The sequence below is a fragment of the Engystomops pustulosus genome, chromosome 10 (assembly GCF_040894005.1).
Source record: "Engystomops pustulosus chromosome 10, aEngPut4.maternal, whole genome shotgun sequence".
NCBI classification, from domain to species: Eukaryota; Metazoa; Chordata; class Amphibia; order Anura; family Leptodactylidae; genus Engystomops; species Engystomops pustulosus.
Genome location: NC_092420.1, coordinates 61,271,553 through 61,292,911, shown reverse-complemented (window position 1 = coordinate 61,292,911; position 21,359 = coordinate 61,271,553). Strand labels below are relative to the sequence as shown.

The window sequence follows — 21,359 nt, the reverse complement described above, 5'->3', positions numbered from 1 at the left end:
TTTAGTGCCTAATGTTATGTGATAAATCTGGTGAGTCTTGTGTAACTTTTCTCCTTCTATTAGTTGGCACAGGATACGTCAGAAAATGTCTGCACCTTTTCTAACAGAGCCACACCCCTTTAATTAGAACACACCCCTTAAGTCCTGTCAGTCATAAAAGCTTTTAAAACCCCATAATAATGTGGCACAAAGAATCTGTTAAAATTATTTATAAACCTGCCCCATAATCTTGTGCTTCCCCTTTATCAGCATCTGGAAGTCAGGAATGTGGCTGAATCAAATCTTTACAGCAGATTAGTGTGCCTACATTTTGAACCTTCCTAAATGTTTTTATTTTTTTTTTCATTAAAAAGGCCAAAATGTAATAATCCAGGCAATGAATTACCCCTACTCAACTATGAAAAGTTCTGCAGCAATGTCTTGATTTGTAAACTGAAGTCCCTGGTTCAGAAATGTCTTTTACCTTATCCTTTACCATTCCTGTCCATAAAAAGGCAGCAGCTATCCATGACCAATCTTCCTTCCAGGATCTTTAGCTCATATTGATGAATACTATCATATGGTCCTGGAAGGTCCTTCCATCTGTGGCCATTTTATGGAAAGGATTTAAAATCTAAGGGTGCATTTACACGCGGTATGCCCGCTGTGCCGGCATACCGCCATGTGCTGGAGAGGAGGTGGCCCCTCCTCCCTCCATAGGAAACAGCGGCGCACGGCCGCACACCAGGGAAAAGATAGGGCATGTTCTATCATGAACATGTGTGGCACCGTTCCACCGCCGTGCCGCTATTGCTGTCTATAGGGACGTATATGCGGCCGCATGTACGTCCCTGCAGACGAACATATGAATGAACCCTGAGACCTCTCTGTGGGGTTCACTTTAAATTTCAAGAGAGCTGTGGAGAACTATTAATAGATGTATATTGCCAAATTGGCCAATATTCTGGCTTCACACTAAAGCTACATTCACAGGAACGTATGGGGGACGTATATACGGTCGACATATATATGGTCGACGTATATACGGCGTGTATACACCCCCCATACATCACAATGGCCTCACGGCGCTGTACGGGAGCGGTCTAGTGCAGCACACGTGCGGCACCGTACCATAGCCTGTAGAAAGATAGGACATGACCTATCTTTCGACATAATGCAGCACCAGGCTCTATGTTAAGCTATGGAAAAGGGGTGGGGTGAGAGGTGCTCTCCCCCTCCTCCTCTCCGCCGATGTATGCCCACCGTACTTTGCTACGGGTATGCATACATCGTGTGAATGTAGCCTTAGACACATTACAGAAAACATGATGCATGTTTTGGCCCCCTGGCCAACCCAACCCCTTTGAGTGATGCTACTGGTCAGTGACTACACCTGAGCCATGATGTTTTGTACTTACTGGTACAATTGGTGATGGGAACCTGTAAGTAATGAATGCCACAGCACAGCTGATGCAGTGGACATGTGCCAACTGTATCTTAAGAGACCAGGACTATTGCTGAAGTAATATTGCTGGATTGTCAGGGTGAAAAAAGGTTAGAAAATGTAATTATTTTATTTGTTATTAAATTTAATTTGTTATTTAATGCATTTTGGCCCTTAAAAATATTAAAACCATGAACATCTCCTTTAAGCATTATTAAGCATCTAACTTGGAATTATTTGGACTCATAGGTATCATAGACTATCAAGTCCAACCTTTAAGAATTAAATAAATGTTTTATCCCCATAACCCGTGATATTTTTTCTCTCCAGAAAGGCATCCAGGCCTCTCTTGAACATGTACATAGAGTCGGCCATAACAACCTCCTGCGGCAGAGAGTTCCACAGTCTCACTGCTCTTACAGTAAAGAACCTTTGTCTATGTTGATGGTAGAACCGCCTCTCCTCTAGGCGTAGAGGATGCCCCCTTGTCCTGGTCACAGGCCTAGGTATAAAAAGATCTTTGGAGAGATCCTTGTACTGTCCGTTCAGGTATTTGTACATTGTAGTGAGGTCTCCCCTCAGTCATCTTTTTTCTAAACTGAATAATCCCAAATTTTGTAATCTGTCATTGTATTCTAATCCCCCCATTCCCCAAATAATCTTGGTTGCTCTCCTCTGCACCCGTTCCATCTCTACTATGTCCTTTATATACACTGGTGCCCAAAACTGTACACAATATTCCATGTGTGGTCTGACCAGGGATTTGTATAAGGACAAAACTATGTCTTTATCATGAGAATCTATTCCTCCCTTGATACATCCCATAATTTTATTTGCTTTAGCAGCAGCCGCCTGGCTCTGGTCACTAAAATTAAGTTTACCATTTACCAATATCCCCAAGTGCTTTTCAGCTCCAGTTTTACCAAGTAATTGACTGTTTAGAACATAATTATACTTTTTGCTTACAGGGCCCAAGTGCATAACTTTACATTTATCTACATAAAACCTCATCAAACCATTTCTCTGCCCACTCCGCAAGCCTCCACAGATCCCTCTGTAATGCTAAACTACCAACCTCAGTATTTATTTACTTTACTTTACACAGCTTAGTATCATCTGCAAATATTGAAACTTGACTGTGTAAACCCACTAACACACTAACCCACTAATAAAAATCTGAGGGTTAATGTATCGTATGCTAGCACATGGTCCCCTTGCTCCCTTGACGGTGATGGATCTATCAGGTGACTCAGCCTGCTGTTGCATGCGGCGGGGCAGTTCTATGCCAGGTTCGGCATGATGTAGAATTGTTCTATAGCCTGCGTTAGTTTCTGCTGCTCACTATAGGTAGTGTGCATATACGGAGCATGAACCTGGGCACACCCCATGTAGATGTGGTGCAAGTGGTAAAATAGGAGCAATTTTTATTTCTTATGTCTATTAAAGGCCTTGTATGCCAGAAAACGGGGGCACACACCCTGTAGATCCCCTTATACATTTTGTTGGATTTGTTGACTTCTGTATAGGCCATGTGTTCATTAAAAAACAGCGACAGTCATTTTTATAAAAGATCAAAGGCAAAAATGCATCTGAGAAGTTACGGACTAAGCTTTGATCCATTGATATTACCGCACAGTAAAAATGAGTACCAGGACATGGTATTATTTGTTATCTTTTGTTTATTCACAATGGTAAGTCGCAAAACAGCATTTGCCCCACAACTGCGCCAAAACAACACCACACATAGACAAAAAAACAATGATACATCACCCCAATGTTTCTATAGGCTAAAGTGGAACTGAATAACTGAAGTGGAACTGAATTTTGGAAGGTCATATTGATCATACCATAAGTGGTGTACCCCAGAGCTCTGCTTAGGGCCCACTATTCTTTAATATATGTATTAATGATATAGAGGTAGGAATTAATAGCACTCTGTCTATTTTTTCAGCTGACACCAAGCTGTGTAGTGTGACACAGTCTATGGAGGATGTTCATAGGCTGCAGGGTGACAAACTCAGTGTTTGATCATCCACTTGGCAAATGAGGTTTAATTGGATAAATGTAAGGTTATGCACCTGGGGGCTAATAATCCACAGACCACATATGTCCTTGGGGGAGTAAATCTGGGAGATTCCCTTGTTGAATAGAACCTGGGTATACTAGTAGATCACTGTAATACAAGCTTTCAAGGAAGTGTATTTGAAGGGGGTAATCCAGCAGATGTATCCAAATCTGATGTTCTTGTTTAAAGATATTTTCAGCGTGGGCCTCCTAAATACTTACATGTGTATTCATCTTAACCACTCACAGCCGAAGAGTTTTGCAGATGTCTGATAAACCACATCAGATTTCACATAAATGTATTTTTAATTATGGAGCAGAAATGACCCTTTTTATGATATAGAGGGTACTTCAATATAGATAGCTGCTCTTATGATTAATACAGAATGAGTTATAAAGATCTATGTATTTTCACTCTCTGCAATAGAAGATGTGATTTACAGTACCATTGCTTACAGTACTTATATGTGTCTCTGTTGCCCAGTTCTTAACTGGACTTTTATAAATATGCATGTCCACAGATTATAAAATGCGTCCTCCTGGCTCACCCTATCAGTTCGGTGACCACTTTGCCTCTTGCTCTCTTACTTTCTATCCTGTGACATTCCAACCATCATCACGGGAGACTTCAACATCCCTGTTAACTCTCCCATTTCCCCTCCTGCCTCTCAGCTCTTAGCACTAACTACTTTTCTAGGTCTTTCACAACTCTGCGATTCCCCCACTCATAATGAGGGAAACATATTCCATCTGGTCTTCTCCCAACCTTCTTCAATATCTAATTTTACCAATTCTTCCTTTCCACTTTCAGACCATAACCTCCTTTCTTTTACTTTCAATAATCCTTCACCTTCTCACAATCCTTCCACCCATCATTCATACCGGAAACCACGTGCAATAGATACTCACCAACTCACAGAAAACTTACAGTCTGCACTGTTCCCCATCTCCTCTTTCATCTGTCCAAACCTGGCTACTAATCACTATAATCATACTGTCAGAAGCGTGCTAGATGTGATGGCACTACTCACTATCCGAAATTTTCAACACAGACGCAGGCAACCTTAGGACACCGAACAAACTCATTTCCTTCGGCAGTGCTCCAGGATTGCCAAATGTCTGTGGAGAAAATCGCGCACATCTGCAGACTTTTTACACTTCAAATTTATACTAAATACCTATAACTCTGCCCTTCACCTTGCTAAACAGGTCTATTTCACTAATCTCATATCCTCTCTCTCTGACCATCCCAAAAGGCTCTTTGATACTCTTCACTCCTTACTAACACCAAAGGTGCAGCCACCTGTCACAGACCTTGGGGCTGAAGATCTGGCCGCCTACTTTAAGGATAAAATTGATTGTATTTGTCAGGAAATACCTTATCTTGTTCACTCTCTTCCTTTGAGCCAGTCACAGAGGAAGAAGTGCCCAGGCTCCTTTCCTCTGCTCTACCCACTACCTGCATCAGTGACCCCATCCCCTCACATCTGGTACAGTCTCTCTCCCCAGCAGTCACGTCTCACCTCACTAAAATCTTCAATCTCTCTCTCTCTTCTGGTGCTTTCAAGTATGCGGTTGTCACCCCTTTACTAAAGAAACCTTCACTGGACCCATCCTGTGCTACTAACTACAGACCAGTTTCTAACCTCCCTTTCATCTCCAAACTCCTGGAACGCCTGGTCTATTCTCGACTAACTCGCTATCTCTCCGCTAACCCCCTCCTTGACCCTCTGCAATCTGGTTTCCGCTCTATGCACTCCACTGAAACTGCTCTTAATAAAGTCTCCATTGATCTCCTCAGTGCTAAATCCAAAGGTGACTATTCACTCCTCATTCTTCTGGATCTATCGGCATTGTTCGATACTGTGGACCACCAGGTCCTCCTCGGGATGCTTCATGACATTGGCCTAAAGGACACTGCACTCTCTTGGTTTTCTTCCTATCTCTCTGACCGCACTTTCAGTGTCTCCTGTTCTGGATCTTTCTCTTCTCATCTCCCTCTCAGTGTCGGGGTTCCTCAGGGCTCAGTCCTAGGTCGTCTTCTCTTCTCCTTCTATACTGCCCCCTTTGGACAGACCATCAGCAGATTTGGTTTCCAGTATCATCTCTATGCCGATGACACCCAGCTGTATACTTCTGCACGTAACATCCCCCCTGCCTTAATCCAGAACACTAGCGAATGTCTCTCCGCTGTCTCTAACATCACGTCCTCTCTCTTCTTGAAACTTAATCTAAGACTGAACGCCTTGTCTTTCTACCATCTTACTAACTTACCTAACCCTGACCTCTCCATCTTGGTCTGTGGGATGACTATAGCACTGAGGCAGCAGGCCCGCTGTTTTGGGGGTGTGCTGGACTCTGACCTCTCCTTCTCACCATATATTCAATCTTTTGCATGTTCTTGCCACATGCATCTCAGAAACATCTCCAGAATCCGACCATTTCTGACTATTGAAACTTCTAAAATGCTAATTGTTGTGCTGATTTACTCTTGTCTAGAATTCTGTAACTCCATACTAATCAATCTTCCACTCACTAAACTCTCTCCTCTACAATCTATTCTTAATGCAGCAGCCAGGCTTGTCGTTCAGACCAAACGCTACACGGATGTCTCCAAAGAGACAGACAGTGAGTGTGAGACAGGCGGGGAGAGTAACTGAGATATAGACAGGGAGAGTGAGAGACAGGCAGGGAGCATGAGTGAGTGACATAGAGACAGCAAGTGAGTGTGAGTTAGAGACAGGCGGGGAGAGTGAGTTAGTGAGAGACAGGGAGAGATAGATGCATAGATAGATATATATTATTTTTTTTGTTAACCAATTCTATTTTGTTATAGCTAAGAGCAGTTATTTACTATCCTGGGCAAAGCTGGGATCTACAGCTAGTTTCCTATATAGCAACAATGGGGAAGAAATACACTGCTGCATGTAACATTCAAAATGGCCATTTATCTAATATATCAACAGGCCAGGTCCGACAGGACACGTGTCTCATCTTATATCAATGAGCAAAGATGTTCAGAAAAGTATCCTGGGACAAATTGCTGATGTGCAAAAGTAGTAGCCAAATGACACGTCCCACAGATCGCAGCAGTGGAGAATGGAGCAAGTAAGCATAGTAAAATGTCAACATATACTGAAAAAAGACTAAAATGGGAATTATTTAATATCAATAACACAAAACTCTATGGATAAATGGGGGGGGGGGGGTGGGATTAAACAATTCCAGTATGCTCACAAATTATTTTTTTTTCACAACCTGAATATGAAATAAAAACTAATATTCATTTTCTACTTTTTAAAAAGCAGAATTCTTACCTGATTGCCCGTCGAGTTCTTCCTCTGTAGATTGCCTCCTTGATGTGCACTAACAAATGACATTGAATATTAGACATCAGTAAAATGTCAAGTTTTATTTTGAATTTAATTTTTATAATATTTTCTATTCTTATTTTATCTTATTTTCACAATTTCCAATACATCTTGCTACATAGGAATTATCGTATACAATTCCTTGCCGATAGGTAATGGGAATAGAAAGCTGATCATTAAGCATCTTCTTCATGTCCTGCAAGAAAGTTGCTGACTCATCAACATGTCAACTGCAGACATACTCTGGAATCTTCAGCTCAGTTCCTTCCCTTTTCTACTCTGTTTCTAGATACATAGATGGGGATTTATTACCTGTGTCGTAGGATACGCCTGTGGTGTTTCCAAATAGCTGTCCGTTTCTACACTGTACTGGATTAATGTGGTGCAAAGATGAAATTTATTTGGCACATGTCAGTACTATATGTGCACCAAAAAATGAAATTATTATTTGTGCTACACAATAATAATACATGAGGCGGAAGGTCTGGATTGTCGGTATGTACAGCAGAAACAGGCCTGCAAGCCACATTAATTTCTCTTTGTAGAGGCCTCATGACAACCAATGCCCAGGGCATCTACTTTTCATATTGTAGGTGCTTTCTATTCATTTTAACACTTCAGATGTTAAGCTAGCCCATCTTGTAGAACTTTAAATGTATCAATTCACCTAAAACATCAGCCTCCAAATGCATTGGAACAGGATGGATGGGTGGAGTGGCACCAGTACTTCTGGTCTTCAGCTTCTGCTCAGAAACGTTAGTGTGGGAGATGTCATCTGACCCACTATGACCTATCAGTGGCCTTTTTGGATGATGGTACGTCACAGAGTAGGCCAAGGTTTGGCTGAAGCGGAAGCAGTCGAGACTGGCAGTACAAGCACAAAAAATTGGGAGCTGGTAGGTTTTTTATTTATTTTTTATTACCCCTGTCCAAGGTGCTCCAAGAGGTTATCCAGAATTCACAGAAAACCCATTTTAACACTAGAGATAACACAATGCCCAAACAATTATGTTCTGAATCTGAAATCCACCTTCTAAAAAAATTAACAAAATTCTGTATACGACTGTTTGCATCCCTTGATTCTGGCCCATTTGGAATTGCTGAACCCTTGGTGCTATGAGCATTGGCACCCAGTAAACTAAACATCATCTCCTCTATCAGTGTTGGAATTGGTGGAGCTACAGAAATATACCATTTAAATAGTCACAAAAATTTTATCTCCATCAGAAGTTATTTTTTTCCATTTGTAATTAGAAATAATCTAAATAGTAAAATCAATGTTTTCTTTCTAATTTGAGTATATCTGAAGAACATGTTATCACTTTCTTTAATATGGAAGGTAATTTCTTCTACCTCTGATGCTTTAGTAAGAGCAATAAAATGTTTTGTCTGTGAGTCCAAGCCTGACATACAGCTATAACAATATGGCAATGATGTTGAAAGTTCCCATATACATTACTGTGGGAATCCTTTAAAATCCGGAATTTATGCAGATAAGAGATGATAAGTGTCTGAAGTAATGTAGATGTTACAAGGTTAAACCATGTAAAACATCTTAATTCATCTCCTGTATATAAACTTTTCACACTCACTCACTTTGTGTGTTATGTTTATGGATATTGCTTACAAATGCAGGAAGCGCCCCCTAGAGACAACTGCTAGGAAATGTGCCTGCCCTGCAAGGAGTCTCAGTATCAGGACAAACTAGATAATCGGGATACATTATCTAATAATACAGAATCTAGATAAACAAAAGTATAAAACAACCTAATAGCTGAATGTCACCAGATTGGAAGATTTCCTTTGAAAGGGCTTTGAATTGTAACATTTGCTATTTATAAGTCGTATAATGGGCCACTTAGTAGACTCAATATAGGTAAGTAACAAAATATTAAAATTCTGGCAGCTAAGTTAGATCAGTGTCATAGTCATCAATTAGCATTTCTGGACAATTTCATTTGCATATCCCATGTGTTACTCGTTTCACAGCAAAGGTTAAAGACATTGGTCCTTTATATTAAACAGGTTAATAGAGTAAGTTTAAGACCCCAATAAGGTCACCCGTGTAATACTTACCCAGGTAAAGTTTGTCAGGGCCTATTGTTCACGTGACCCCCAGGCAGCAGGACTGTGGACTTCCTGTGATGTCTATGTCCTGCTGGATTCTGGTGGATGGAGCGGGCCGTACAGTTATCATTGTCTGCAAGCCCCCTTCATATCAGTGGTTGGAGGGGTGTGCGTATGTCCCCAGAATACACCTATCCGTATAGTGAATATGACAGAGGTGGTGTGCAGACAGTAATGACTGTGCCAGCAGGACAAGGACATCACAGGAATTCCCAAATTCTGTTGCCTGACCTTAAGTCTGTGCCAAAAATTAACAGGCTAAGTACAATATTGGTGACCCTATTAGGGTCTTATACTTTAATTGAGGCATAAATTGACATACCGCAGCATGAAAATTTACATATGTCATCTCAATGTCATCTCCACAAAAACATAATGCATAAACATTGCAAGAGCTTTATTCTGCTGTGCATTGTCTCCAGACAGTGAGGACTCTGCTGTGAAGATGTCTCATTTCAACCCAGCCTAATGGTAGAAGTCAACATTTACAACCCCCTACAGCTTTATTACTTGCCACGTCTACAGGGATCTAGGTTAAAATCTGCATGTAGTATTTCCTCCATAAACAGACAAGTATAATTGAATGCACAACCTCTGTATGAATACATTGTACATACTGCCTGAAACTAGGTATCAGCAGTAGCCTTAAATAAAACTAAAACTTCCAATCCATTGTCATAATTACATAGTTAATATGGTCAAAAAAGACATATGTCCATCAAATTCAACCAAGGAAGGAATGTAAGAGAAACAATTCATATTATAACATAACCGCCAATGTTATGGAGATGTAAAAAGGCACTTAGACTTCTTGAAGTTATATCTATAAATAAATGGACCAAACCTCCCTCCTTAGTCATCTCTTTTCAAGACTAAATAAATCTAATTATTTTAATCTTTCCTCATAACTGAGACCCTCCATACCCCTTATCATTTTTGTGGCTCTACGTTGAACCCTCTCCAGCTCCAGGGCATCCTTTTTATGGACCGGTGCCCAGAACTGGACAGCATATTCAAGGTGAGGCCGAACCAGTGCCTTGTATAGTGGTAATATTACATCCCTATCACGAGAGTCCATACCACTTTTGATACATGACAAGATCTTGCTGGCTTTAGAGGCAGCTGATTGACATTGCATGCTGTTATTCAATTTATGATCTACTAGTACCCCCAGGTCCTTCTCAACAAGGGACTCTCCCAGATTTATTCCCCCAAGGACATATTTTTACACTCTGGATTATTAGCCCCCAGGTGCATAACCTTACATTTATCCACATTGAACCTCATTTGCCAAGTGGATGACCAAACATTCAGTTTGTCCAAGTCACCCTGCAGCCTATGAACATCCTCCATAGACTGTATCACACTACACAGTTTGGTGTAATCTGCAAAAATACACACAGTGCTATTAATTCCTACCTCTATATCATTAATACATATATTAAATAGTAGTGGGCCAAGCACAGAACCCAGGGGAACACCACTTATAACTGGTGACCACAACCTGGATAGGATCCTCCAGCCAGTTGTCAATCTGATCTAGATTTATCATAATAAGAATGATTCTTTACATTTAAGTTGAAAGGTTTTCCTTCCTAAATGGATAATGCTTTTGAAAAACAAACTATTCTATATACCAGAAAGAGAAAAATAACTTACTATAACTTACTATGCAAAGCCAATGAAGTCTTCATGGTTGGTGTTGATGTATGATAGCTGTATATCAATCAGTAGTAGCACCTTTATAACAAATAAATAATTAATTAGTAACAACGATAATAATAATAAAGTAAATCATGATTTATTATGGTATATTTGTGTATTAGTGATGTGTATGTGTGCATTTGTGATGTGTATATGCAATGAGTATATGGGATGTGTATGCTGTATGTTATGTATGTGTGTATATATGGTGTGTATATATAGTGTATGTATGTTTCTGCTAAATGGCGGGTATTTTTACAGGGCTTCTGCACCAGGCCAGTAGCATAGAAGCCCCAAAATAATCGCAAATGTTAGCGTATAATAAATAATCCGTATGTGTGTATATGCTATATGTGTGTATATTGCGCAGGGTGTGTATATAGTTTATGTGAGTACGGTATATAATGTTTGTCTGCATATGGATTGTCATGCTTTGCAGTGCCAATTAAGCAAAGTGTGAGAGATAACCAGTGATTCTTGGTCGGAAATAGGGATGGTCATTTTTGTCAGGAACAGTCTGGAACTACAATGGGGAAAGTTGTGTACGGTGACACAGATGCTCAGCATTGGTGCATTTTTGATAAACAGGGGGATTTCGGCATCAGTATAGGGAGCGTGTGGAGACAATGGGAACCTATTGGAGCTACTATAGAATTCACTGATTAGGAACTGAGCCAGAAACAAGGTGGCCCCACTAGCTTTACAGGCTGTTACACCCGCCCCCGCTTCATCAGCACTTGTGCAGTGAGCACTTCCTGTTCACCGCACATGCAGGGGAATAGTGAGACAGTGTAACAGTCTGTAAAGTCAGACTGCAGACGGGCTAATGTAGCATTAGCATAATTTTTTAAGTTGATTTTAGAAGGAAGGAGGCCATGGATAACAAATATAAGAAGATTACCAGTCACAGTGCCTGGATCTATGAGTAATGTCCCAGGTTTATCATGCTTGACTTTGATTGTAGATTTTCTTTAATACATGGACCACTGTGTTTAAGAAGTCATGTTTCAGCATTGTTAAAGAAATGTTATTGTTTGTGCAATCAAAAGTTATACAAATTGCCAATATACTTTCTGTATCAATTATTTGTGATTATCTAGATCTCTGCTTGCTGTCATTCATAGGGAAGCTAGAAGAAGTGGAAAAATACCGATCCATGGTCATGTGATGTCACACAGCTGCACGGCTCGTTATATTACATAGCTCTGATTACTTAATGTGATACTAACATCACATGACCATGGATCTGTCTACCTATAGCATGAGAGCAAGCAGAGATCTAGATAATGATAAAGAATTGATACACAACATATATTACAAAATTGTATGACTCTTCATTTTACAAGCAATAACATTTATTTGTGGAAACCAGACAACCCCTTTAACAATGAATGTTCTATGGTCTGCAATTGTCTTCTTTACAGGGAAGACCCTTGTGTAGCAACGCTCTACATGTTATATGTATTTCATTTTTCATACACACATACATACCTGCTCTTTGGTTTTCTCTTCTCGTTGATGGATGAAAAAAGTTAATATTCTTTCTGTTTCATCTCTGAGTTTTGGATAGTCAGATAACTAAAGGGAAACACAAAAAGCTGTTTTAATATACAATTTTTTATATTGGGACTTTACTTACAGGTGGGCATTATGCAAGACCAGTAAAGGGTTAATGGCGTCTATGGTATAAACCCTGCTGAGTTACTAGTCATGAGTTGTGATACAGTGATAAAAAGGCTATATCATACCTTAGACATACATTTAGTGACAGAGCTCAGGATCTCCTGCATAACCAGGGCTACACATTTCAGAGCAGGTCCTTTCAGTTTTACAATCTGTTTCTTCACTATTGCTTGAAATGCCATGTCAGGGGTAAAGAGCCCAGTTCTGGAAATCAAAATGACACATACAATATCAAGAGATCATTTTTTTTAAGCCAAGTTTTTTTTTGTAGAACACCCTTTGTGGGATTATTTTTTATGTTTATGTTATGAGAAAGTACTAAATTTGACAATTTTCACAGACAGGATTATGGAACATAATAATAATAATAATAATACAATATAAAAAATAAAATAATAATAAAACATAATAATAACTAATAAAGAATAAAGATCTCTCCATAGAGATCATAGACTCTGCTTCAGGCCATTGCTACCTGTGGTCATGTACGGTGCCCATTAACACTTAACAGAGAACAACGCCCTGCTTAATGACGTGTGACATAATGGCACGTCATGGGAGAGAGCGCCACACATAGTAGGTGTTTACACAACGGTATGGTTATACAGATCTAGCCAATACATAGCACTGTCAAATGTTAAAAAATAACCACTGATAGATTCCCTAAATTGCACTGCTCATTTTAGATGTATGTAATTTACATAATGTGCAAGATGTGGTCTAAAATGGGGAAATCCATTAAAACTGCTGCTGGCCTCTGCTGGTCATTTAAGATAACTACAGGTCTACAGATGCTTACACGTTGTCAAGATGGTCAGGTGGCAGTGAAGAAAACAGATCCATTTGAACTTATTGGAGCAGGTTTATCAAGCTATCAAAAAGCCCATGGCAACCAATTACAGCTCCCCTTAAACCCCTTAAGGACGCAGGGTTTTCCCGCTCATTTCTCGCTCTCCATCTTCAAAAATTCATAACTTTTTCATTTTTCCGTGTACAGAGCTGTGTGAGGGCTTATTTTGTGCGTAACAAATTTTACGCTATTTTACTGCTATTTATTATTCCATGCCTTGTACTTGGAAGCAGGAAAAAATTCCAAATGTGGAAAAATTGAAAAAAAGGGCATGTGCGTCACGTTCTTGTGGGCTCAGTTTTTCCGACTTTCACTCTGCGCTCCAAATAACACCTCTAATTTATTCTTTGGTTCGGCATGATCACGCTGATGCCAAATTTATACAGGTTTTATTGAGTTTTAATACATTTTCAAAAACTAAACGAATGTGTACGAAAAAGGATAAAAAAATGTTGCCATCTTCTGACGCTAATAACTTTTTCATACTTTGGTGTATGGAGCTGTGTGCTGTGTCATTTTTTGCGAAATTAGCCGACGTTTTCATTGCTACCATTTTGAGGACTGTGCAGCATTTTGATCACTTTTTATTACATTTTTTTATGTCATGTAAAAAGGTGTAAAAGTTGAGTTTTGGACATTTGGGAACCAATTCCCGTTTTGGAGGCAATAACCGGTTTTATATTTTGATAGATCGGGCATTTTGGGATGCGGCGATACCTAATGTGTTTGTGATTATTATTGTTTATTATGTTTTATATCAGTTCTAGGGAATTGGATTTTTAATATTTTATGAATTTTTTACATTTTTAAACTTTTTTTCTTTTTTTTACTATTTCTTAGACCCTCTGGGGTAAATTAACCCTAGATGGTCAGATCGTTCCTACCATATACTGCAATACAACTGTATTGCTGTATATGGTGTTTTTGCTTATGATTCGTTACAATGAGCCACTAGCTCATTGTAACGAATCTGCAGTAACCATGCAGCCTCGGGTCTGACGAAGACCCGAGGCTGTCATGGCAACTGTTTGCCGCCCCCCGATGACATTCTGGGGAGCGACTATTGGAGGTAAGATGGCACTGCCATGCTTTCAGTGCCGCCGGCAACTTTGCCGGCCGCAGGGAAGAGGTTAACACCCGCGATCGGTGCAAGCGCCGACCACGGGTCATAGTGATGGGGCTTTGCAATATGCCCGTACTGTACTGTATTGTACTTTACCTCCCTCTCTCACAAAATTGTATACCACAATGTTTAAGAATTAGAATAAATCAAGGGTCTAGAAGCTGCACTACAAATGACTAAATTTCCAATCCAAGGTATTTGATCATTGTGGAACCAATAATATTGGTTTCAATGATTCCTAGGGGAAAACTTACTTTGATATACAAGCAATTTGGATGACAAGCATGTTCCCAGAAAGAATTATGTTTGTAATCCAAGATTTCACTGTACTTTGCACACTTCAGTATGCTACTAACAATAGACATATACAAAAGAGATATTTTTTCAAGAATTTAGGACATATTGGCCCCTACCTGGGCCTAGTCCCACTTATTGATGTATATATCAATATAAAGTGTACATAGGCAACATGCAATGTTGCATTGGTAACAAGTATTCCCATGTGGCCATGGCTATAATAGACGCATTATGATAGCAGCCAGGTGCAGGTCATGAATCTGATGCTATTAACTCTCTGTTGGGTTCCTCTGGGAGATGTATGAATTACGCTGCTGGCCATCATATAGTGATCAGTAATGCTGATGGCCATCATACAATGATCAGTAATGCTGCTGGCCCTAATTCAATAATCAGCAATGCTGCTGGCCATAATACACTGATCAGTAATGCTGCTGGCCATAATACACTGATCAGTAATGCTGCTGGCCATAATACACTGATCAGTAATGCTGCTGGCCATAATACACTGATCAGTAATGCTGCTGGCCATAATACAATAATCATAATGATCAGTTTTGGCTGATCAAAACCTCTTCTGTGTGAAAAAAAAATAAGATAATAACAGTTAAACCAAAAATAACCAGCTTTCCCATAAAAAATCCCTCATCATGTAAAAAAGCATAAAAAAATGTAACTAATGCTGCCCCCCTGATTACTGATGCACCCTCTTGACTGAAAGTCAATATCCAAACATCAGTATTAGGGAACCAGACAGCATTTCAGCTGGAGCATTGGGGGATTTGGGAGATATGAGAATCAGGGTCCGAATCAGGAATTTGGGAGATATGAGGATCAGTTGTTTCTTATATATTTTCCATATTTACATTGACCAAAAACTCTTTTAAAAGGTTTATGGGGGTTGTATTCCTTCTGTCTGCACAGAACTGATCCAATAAATTTGAGCAACAAATACAGGAAGTGAACATGGGTTACAAATGTAAGAGTAAAAATCTAAACCTCATGTAAGGCAGGAAGCAGAGTGACATATAACTTGAGTGACATATGATGGATGGGTGCAGGGTAGCAGTGTAGAATATTAAGGAGTTTGGTTGCTTACACATAATAACATGGCCAATAAGTAGATTGTGATCAGAGGAGACCAATACCTTTGTCATGCTAATCACCCGAAGTGGAGCCTGCAAATGTGCACTGCTCATAGACTCACAACCCCGGAAAACATCTATGAAAAAAAATTCTCACACTATATGAACAGTGACAGCTGTGATAATAAGTCCAATTACCTGATGCCGTGAATGTTTTTGATGGCATAACTAATCTCCCTTCTCAGGTCCTTCTCTTCAAACTCCATCTAAATAATATGGAAAACATAACACGTGTGAAGATGCTATTACATATTATTTTGCATAATACTTATACTTTATGTCTATGGTAAAAATGGCACTTTATCCGTTTTTTATAAACTAGACTCTATTAGGCTCAAGCGCACTGAACTTTATTGACTGAAAGGGGTTGTCGACTATAAGAATCTTCCAGCAAATAATTAATATTGTTCATGTAATGAAAAGTTCTTACATTTTCCAGTATACAGGCAGTTACGTACAAGATAGGATATTTGTTCTTAATTTGAGTTTGTATGTAAGTCGGAGCTCTAGCCCTAGCCAAAATTTTTTTGGATTTTAAAAATGTTGGGTTGTCCTGATCCACCTGATGTGGAAGTGCCCCAGGTTATGTCGCTACTGGCAAGAAGTTCTTGATCTGATCGATCAGACGTACTCCACAGTTATCGCACGTAATCCTCTTATATGTATCTTAGGTTGTGTGTCTGAGTTGCAACTGTCAGAGAGTCACAGACTAGCAGTGCTGCGACTGTTATATGTAGCCACGAAGCTTATTGCTTTCCAGTGGAAAGATACTGAGCCTCCACGAGTTTCTGAATTGATTTCTAGGGCCAATCTCTTATTACGACTAGATAAGTTTGTCTACCAAAAGCGAAACTCCTTGAAAAAATTTGATGCCATATGGGGCCCATGGCTTGATGCTCCAGGATTAGCTCCCTCAACTCTTACTAGAGACAGAATAATTAGTGGCAATGTAAGGTGCTTGCCATCATTGTCTTGCTAAAAGATAATATGGCGGATAGTGTATGTAAAGATCTACGACCTTCCAATTATTGGTTACCACTCTTATCCAATTGTTTTTGGTTTATGTCTGTATATATCGCTGTTTGCTCTAAGCTTTATGGTGCTGTTTATGTAGCTTACAAGGACTAAGGATATCCTGGATGGACCCTTTTGTGGACCTTATATTTTCAGAGGAAGAACATCTGTCATGGACTATATACGAACACATAGTATACATTGAAGCATGGACAATTCACTCACCAAGCAGGGGTAGGGGGGGTAGGAGAGGGGTTTGGGGTGTTTTTGCTGTACTGTATATGTTGTTTAAATGCAAAAAAATGGTAAACTACTGTTTGGTTTTCAATAAAAAATGTATTTGATCAAAAAAAAAAAATGTTGGGTTGTCATAAGAACCAGGATGAACAATAAAGCTTCATTACAGACACCTTTGATAACTGTTACAGCCAACAGTTAGACTGTTATACTGTGTGTTATAAGGAGCCTTGCACCTGTGTGACATCACATGACCTTGGACCGATGTTTATCTACAGGAAGCAAACAATGAAGCTTCCATTTGCAGGTCAGCAAGCTGACAATTAGCAAAGATCTTGGAAACTGAAGAATTGTTACAGAAAGGGTATTGGAAAAATTAATAACCTCTCATTACACAAGAAATATCATAGTATCATAGTATCAATTCCATAGTATCATTCCAACAATATCAATTATTTGCTGGAATGTGCTTAAAGTGGACAACCCCTCTAAGTCCATTTTTGGACACTTATCTTTGGCCCCATGATTAACTGATTTAGAAAACCTATTCCTCAATGTATATTTTATAAAGGGGCCGCAGAGCGGCTGCAATGACCTTTTCTTGCTTTGCAGAACACTGGATGTCCACATAACCATTTTTTCAATGGTGATCATTTCAGATCCCGGGTAGAATTGTATGCTTCCTGCTGGTCTGTTCCATCATATTCTGCAGCGCTTTACAGATCATGAGATCGATGTACAAAGATTATAAGGTAGTAATCAGTGGCATAACTAGGAAAGAAAGGGCCCCATAGCAGATTTATGAATGGGGCCCCACTTACCCCTTAAAAAATATACATAAACTACATACACTCATACATACCCATGCATCATATACATAGACATACAGCATATACACATGACATATGCAAACACATTTAGAGCATATACACATCACAAATACATACATATAGCATATTCACACCAAATACCCCAGATGTCGGGGACCCCTGACACTGTGGGCCCCATAGCAGCTGCTATGGCTGCGACCCCTGTAGTTACACTCCTGGTAGTAATAAGGTGCAGCATTAGGAAGGAGGGTCCTTAAAGTCCTTTGAGCAATTGCGCTCAGAATTTAACCTTCCACACTCATGTTTCTATCAATTTCTTCAACTGAGACATGCGATAACCCAACAGGAACGCTCACAGCCCATAAAAAAATCAGCCCATAACATAGTAATAGATATGATAAATAAATCAGGAGATACGCGAGGTATAATCTCAATCAACTACTCATATTTAAGGGATGCCCATATTAAAAAATCCCCTACAGACTTAAAATCTAAGTGGGAGAAAGATGTGGGAACCATTACTGAAGATCAGTGGCAAGAGATTTTGGAATCGGCACCTAGAGTCTCGGTCAGCGAGGCGCAGAGGTTATCTAACTTATACTTGCTACATAGGGTATATTTTACACCTGTTAGGTTGTTTAAGATGGGGTACAGAGGTGATGATTGCTGCCCCAGGTGCGATAGATCTGGTGCAGATCTGAATCACTTGATGTGGAACTGCCCCAGGTTGCGTCGTTACTGGCAAGAAGTTCTTGATTTGATCGACCAAACGTACTCCACAACTATAACACGTAATCCTCTTATATCTATCTTAGGGTATGTGTGGGAGCTGCAACTGTCTGAGAGCCATAGACTAGCAGTGCTGCGACTGCTATATGTAGCTAAAAAGCTCATAGCTTTCCACTGGAAGGATACTGAGCCTCCACAAATCTCTGAATTTATTTCTAGGGCCAATCTCTTATTACGACTAGACAAGTTTGTTTATCAAAAGCGTAATTCCCTGAAAAAATTCGACGCCATATGGGGCCCATGGCTTGATGCTCCAGGATTGGCTCCTTTAACTCTTACTAGAGACAGAATAATTAGTAGCATTGTAAGGTGATTGCCATCATTGTCTTGCTAACAGTTAATAGGGCGGATAACATATGTAAAGATGTATGACCTTCCGATTGTTGGATAGTACTCTCATCTCAAATTGTTATTATTACTAAATGATGTATGTCTGTGTATATCGCCACTTGCTCTAAGCTTTATGGGACTGTTTATGTAGTCCATTAGGACTAAGGATATTCTGGATGGACCCTTACGCGGACCTCATATTGTCAAAGGATGAACATCATCTGCTATGGACTTTATGCGATTGCATGGTTTACACTGTAGTATGGACAATTCACCCACCAAGCAGTGATAGGGAGGGAGCGGGGTGGGGTTTGGGGGGGTTTTGTTGTAATGTTTATGTTGTTTGACTGCAAAAAAGTGGAAAACTAATGTTTGGTTTTCAATAAAAATTTATTTGATCAAAAAAAAAAGGAAGGAGGGTCCTGATTGCAAAAGATTACAATTCACAAACTTATCACTTGGACTATATTACCAATACCATTTAAATAGCATTAGCTGTTTTTATCTTATAATATTTGGACTCTTATATTGCTAGGAGACCATTATTGGTATATTATATATTGGCAAACATATCACAAAATCAAACTTTCTTGTTACTGGATCATAGATAACAGGAATGTAACTATAACAATTGCTAGTAACTGCAGGTTTAGGATAGGCCTTTAATTAAAACATTGTTAATATGAATCTAACTGCTATAACAATAACAGAAACTGCTATAATGATGTCTAGTAGTTGAAGGTTTAGCATAAGCTTCGATTAAAATGTTGTTAATATGAATGTACATGTAATCCAGAGGTTTATCACCAGCAGCATAGATCACAGTTATATAAATTGCCTTTATTTTTAACCCTAAAGATTTTTAGTATAGGTCTATACCTTTACTAGCTCAAACGGGAAGCGCTCATGAAAGATCCGATTGATCTTAGCGCCACTTGACAGCTCCAATGTATCCACGTGATGTCCTGATCCTCCAATTCGTTTCTCAAAATCAAGAGCAAAATTCTGGACCAGCCTTTAAAATATTACGCAAATCCAGATCAATATCATAAATACAGATTTATATCGTTCTGTTTGATTCATATGGTATGTCCATCATTGATGTTCACTGTAAAATAACCAGAACATAAAAACGCCCCAGCAACAATAAAATGCAATAAAGTACAAAAAAGTATAACGTAATCGGACATGCTTTTGGCACCTGAAGGCCATTCCATACAGGTTTGTGGTTACTCAACATTAAAAGGACCCAATTTAAAAAAAAAACAACACCTTTCTTAGCTTATCAACATGAAGAGTTATAAACTCAGTTATTAGAATGCCCCTGTTCAGAGGGCCAACCAGTTAGGGGGCACAGTGGGGTCACTACCTGTTTACTGTCAGTTACAGTACAATTTCAGTTATGTTATACAGGATGGTTTTAGTGAACCAAAGGATTGTGGACATATTTGGCCACATTTACTAATAGTAGGGCAAACTATGTGCAGTTTCCCTTACTATTGTGCAGCGGATGAAACATTGATGACATGAAGACCGGATCTTAGGCAGAGATCAGGCCAGACATGAGGTATACTGGCAAGTGTTCTCAAAATCTTACTAATATACAATATTTTATAGAAAAATGTCCAACAGAAAGCCCTAATTCAATATATTGGTGCGCATAGCTTCAGTCGTTCAATAGTTGTACAGTTATAAAAGTTGCCAAACAAAACTGTCCTTTCACTTGCGTTATTTTAATATTGCGCTATTTATTCGATTACCCATTCTTATGAACATCAGACAAAGCAGTAAAAGTCACATGAAATGTAGAATAAGAACAAAGCTGGTACTTACCTTAACAAAGCTTTGGTCTTCCTTAAGGGCCCCTCTGCCATAATACTTTTCCCAGCCTCAGGATCATGTTCCAAAGAAAGTGTCTGCCTTTCTGGCGTGCTCCCGTATTCTACCTGTACACTTTGTGTTTGGTTGCTGGACTGCTCCTTTGTAGAACAAGGCTACAGAATAGATGAATATAGTTATTTTCTAAACTTTCAACAAACGTTACATAAACTCTTTTTTTTATTCATCTTTTTCCCTATCCACACACTCTGATTTCTAATACTCAGTTGTCTCACCCAAACTATGGGAGAGGCCACACGTGGCGAAATCCGGCGTGTTTTCCGACGGCCACGTCCCCGATTTCCGTCGCATGAATGCCAGCGCGGATGTGCCACAATCCGATCGCTTGCGCCAAAATCCCGGGGAAATTCAGGGAAAATCGGCGCAAAACGGTAAAATTCGGGTGACCTGAGTTTTCTCTAGGAGCTTTTTCGGTAAATATCTTCCCATCAAATTCTCTGCAGCGGCCCTGTAACACTGTAGCACTAAGCCAA

General features: G+C 39.5%; 1 protein-coding gene across 1 annotated transcript in view; it reads right to left on the bottom strand.

Annotated features, from left to right (window-relative positions):
* The window catches only part of DNM3 (dynamin 3), a 154,868-nt gene that overhangs the window by 128,433 nt on the left and 5,076 nt on the right, over positions 1–21,359 (bottom strand). Inside the window, exons 3-9 of the mRNA XM_072129170.1 lie at positions 20,821–20,981; positions 19,867–20,002; positions 15,926–15,993; positions 12,438–12,576; positions 12,181–12,267; positions 10,655–10,725; positions 6,805–6,853 (exon numbers count right to left, since the gene is read on the bottom strand). Coding sequence (XP_071985271.1) covers positions 6,805–6,853; positions 10,655–10,725; positions 12,181–12,267; positions 12,438–12,576; positions 15,926–15,993; positions 19,867–20,002; positions 20,821–20,981 — 711 coding nt within the window. The remainder of the gene's footprint in view (positions 1–6,804; positions 6,854–10,654; positions 10,726–12,180; positions 12,268–12,437; positions 12,577–15,925; positions 15,994–19,866; positions 20,003–20,820; positions 20,982–21,359) is intronic.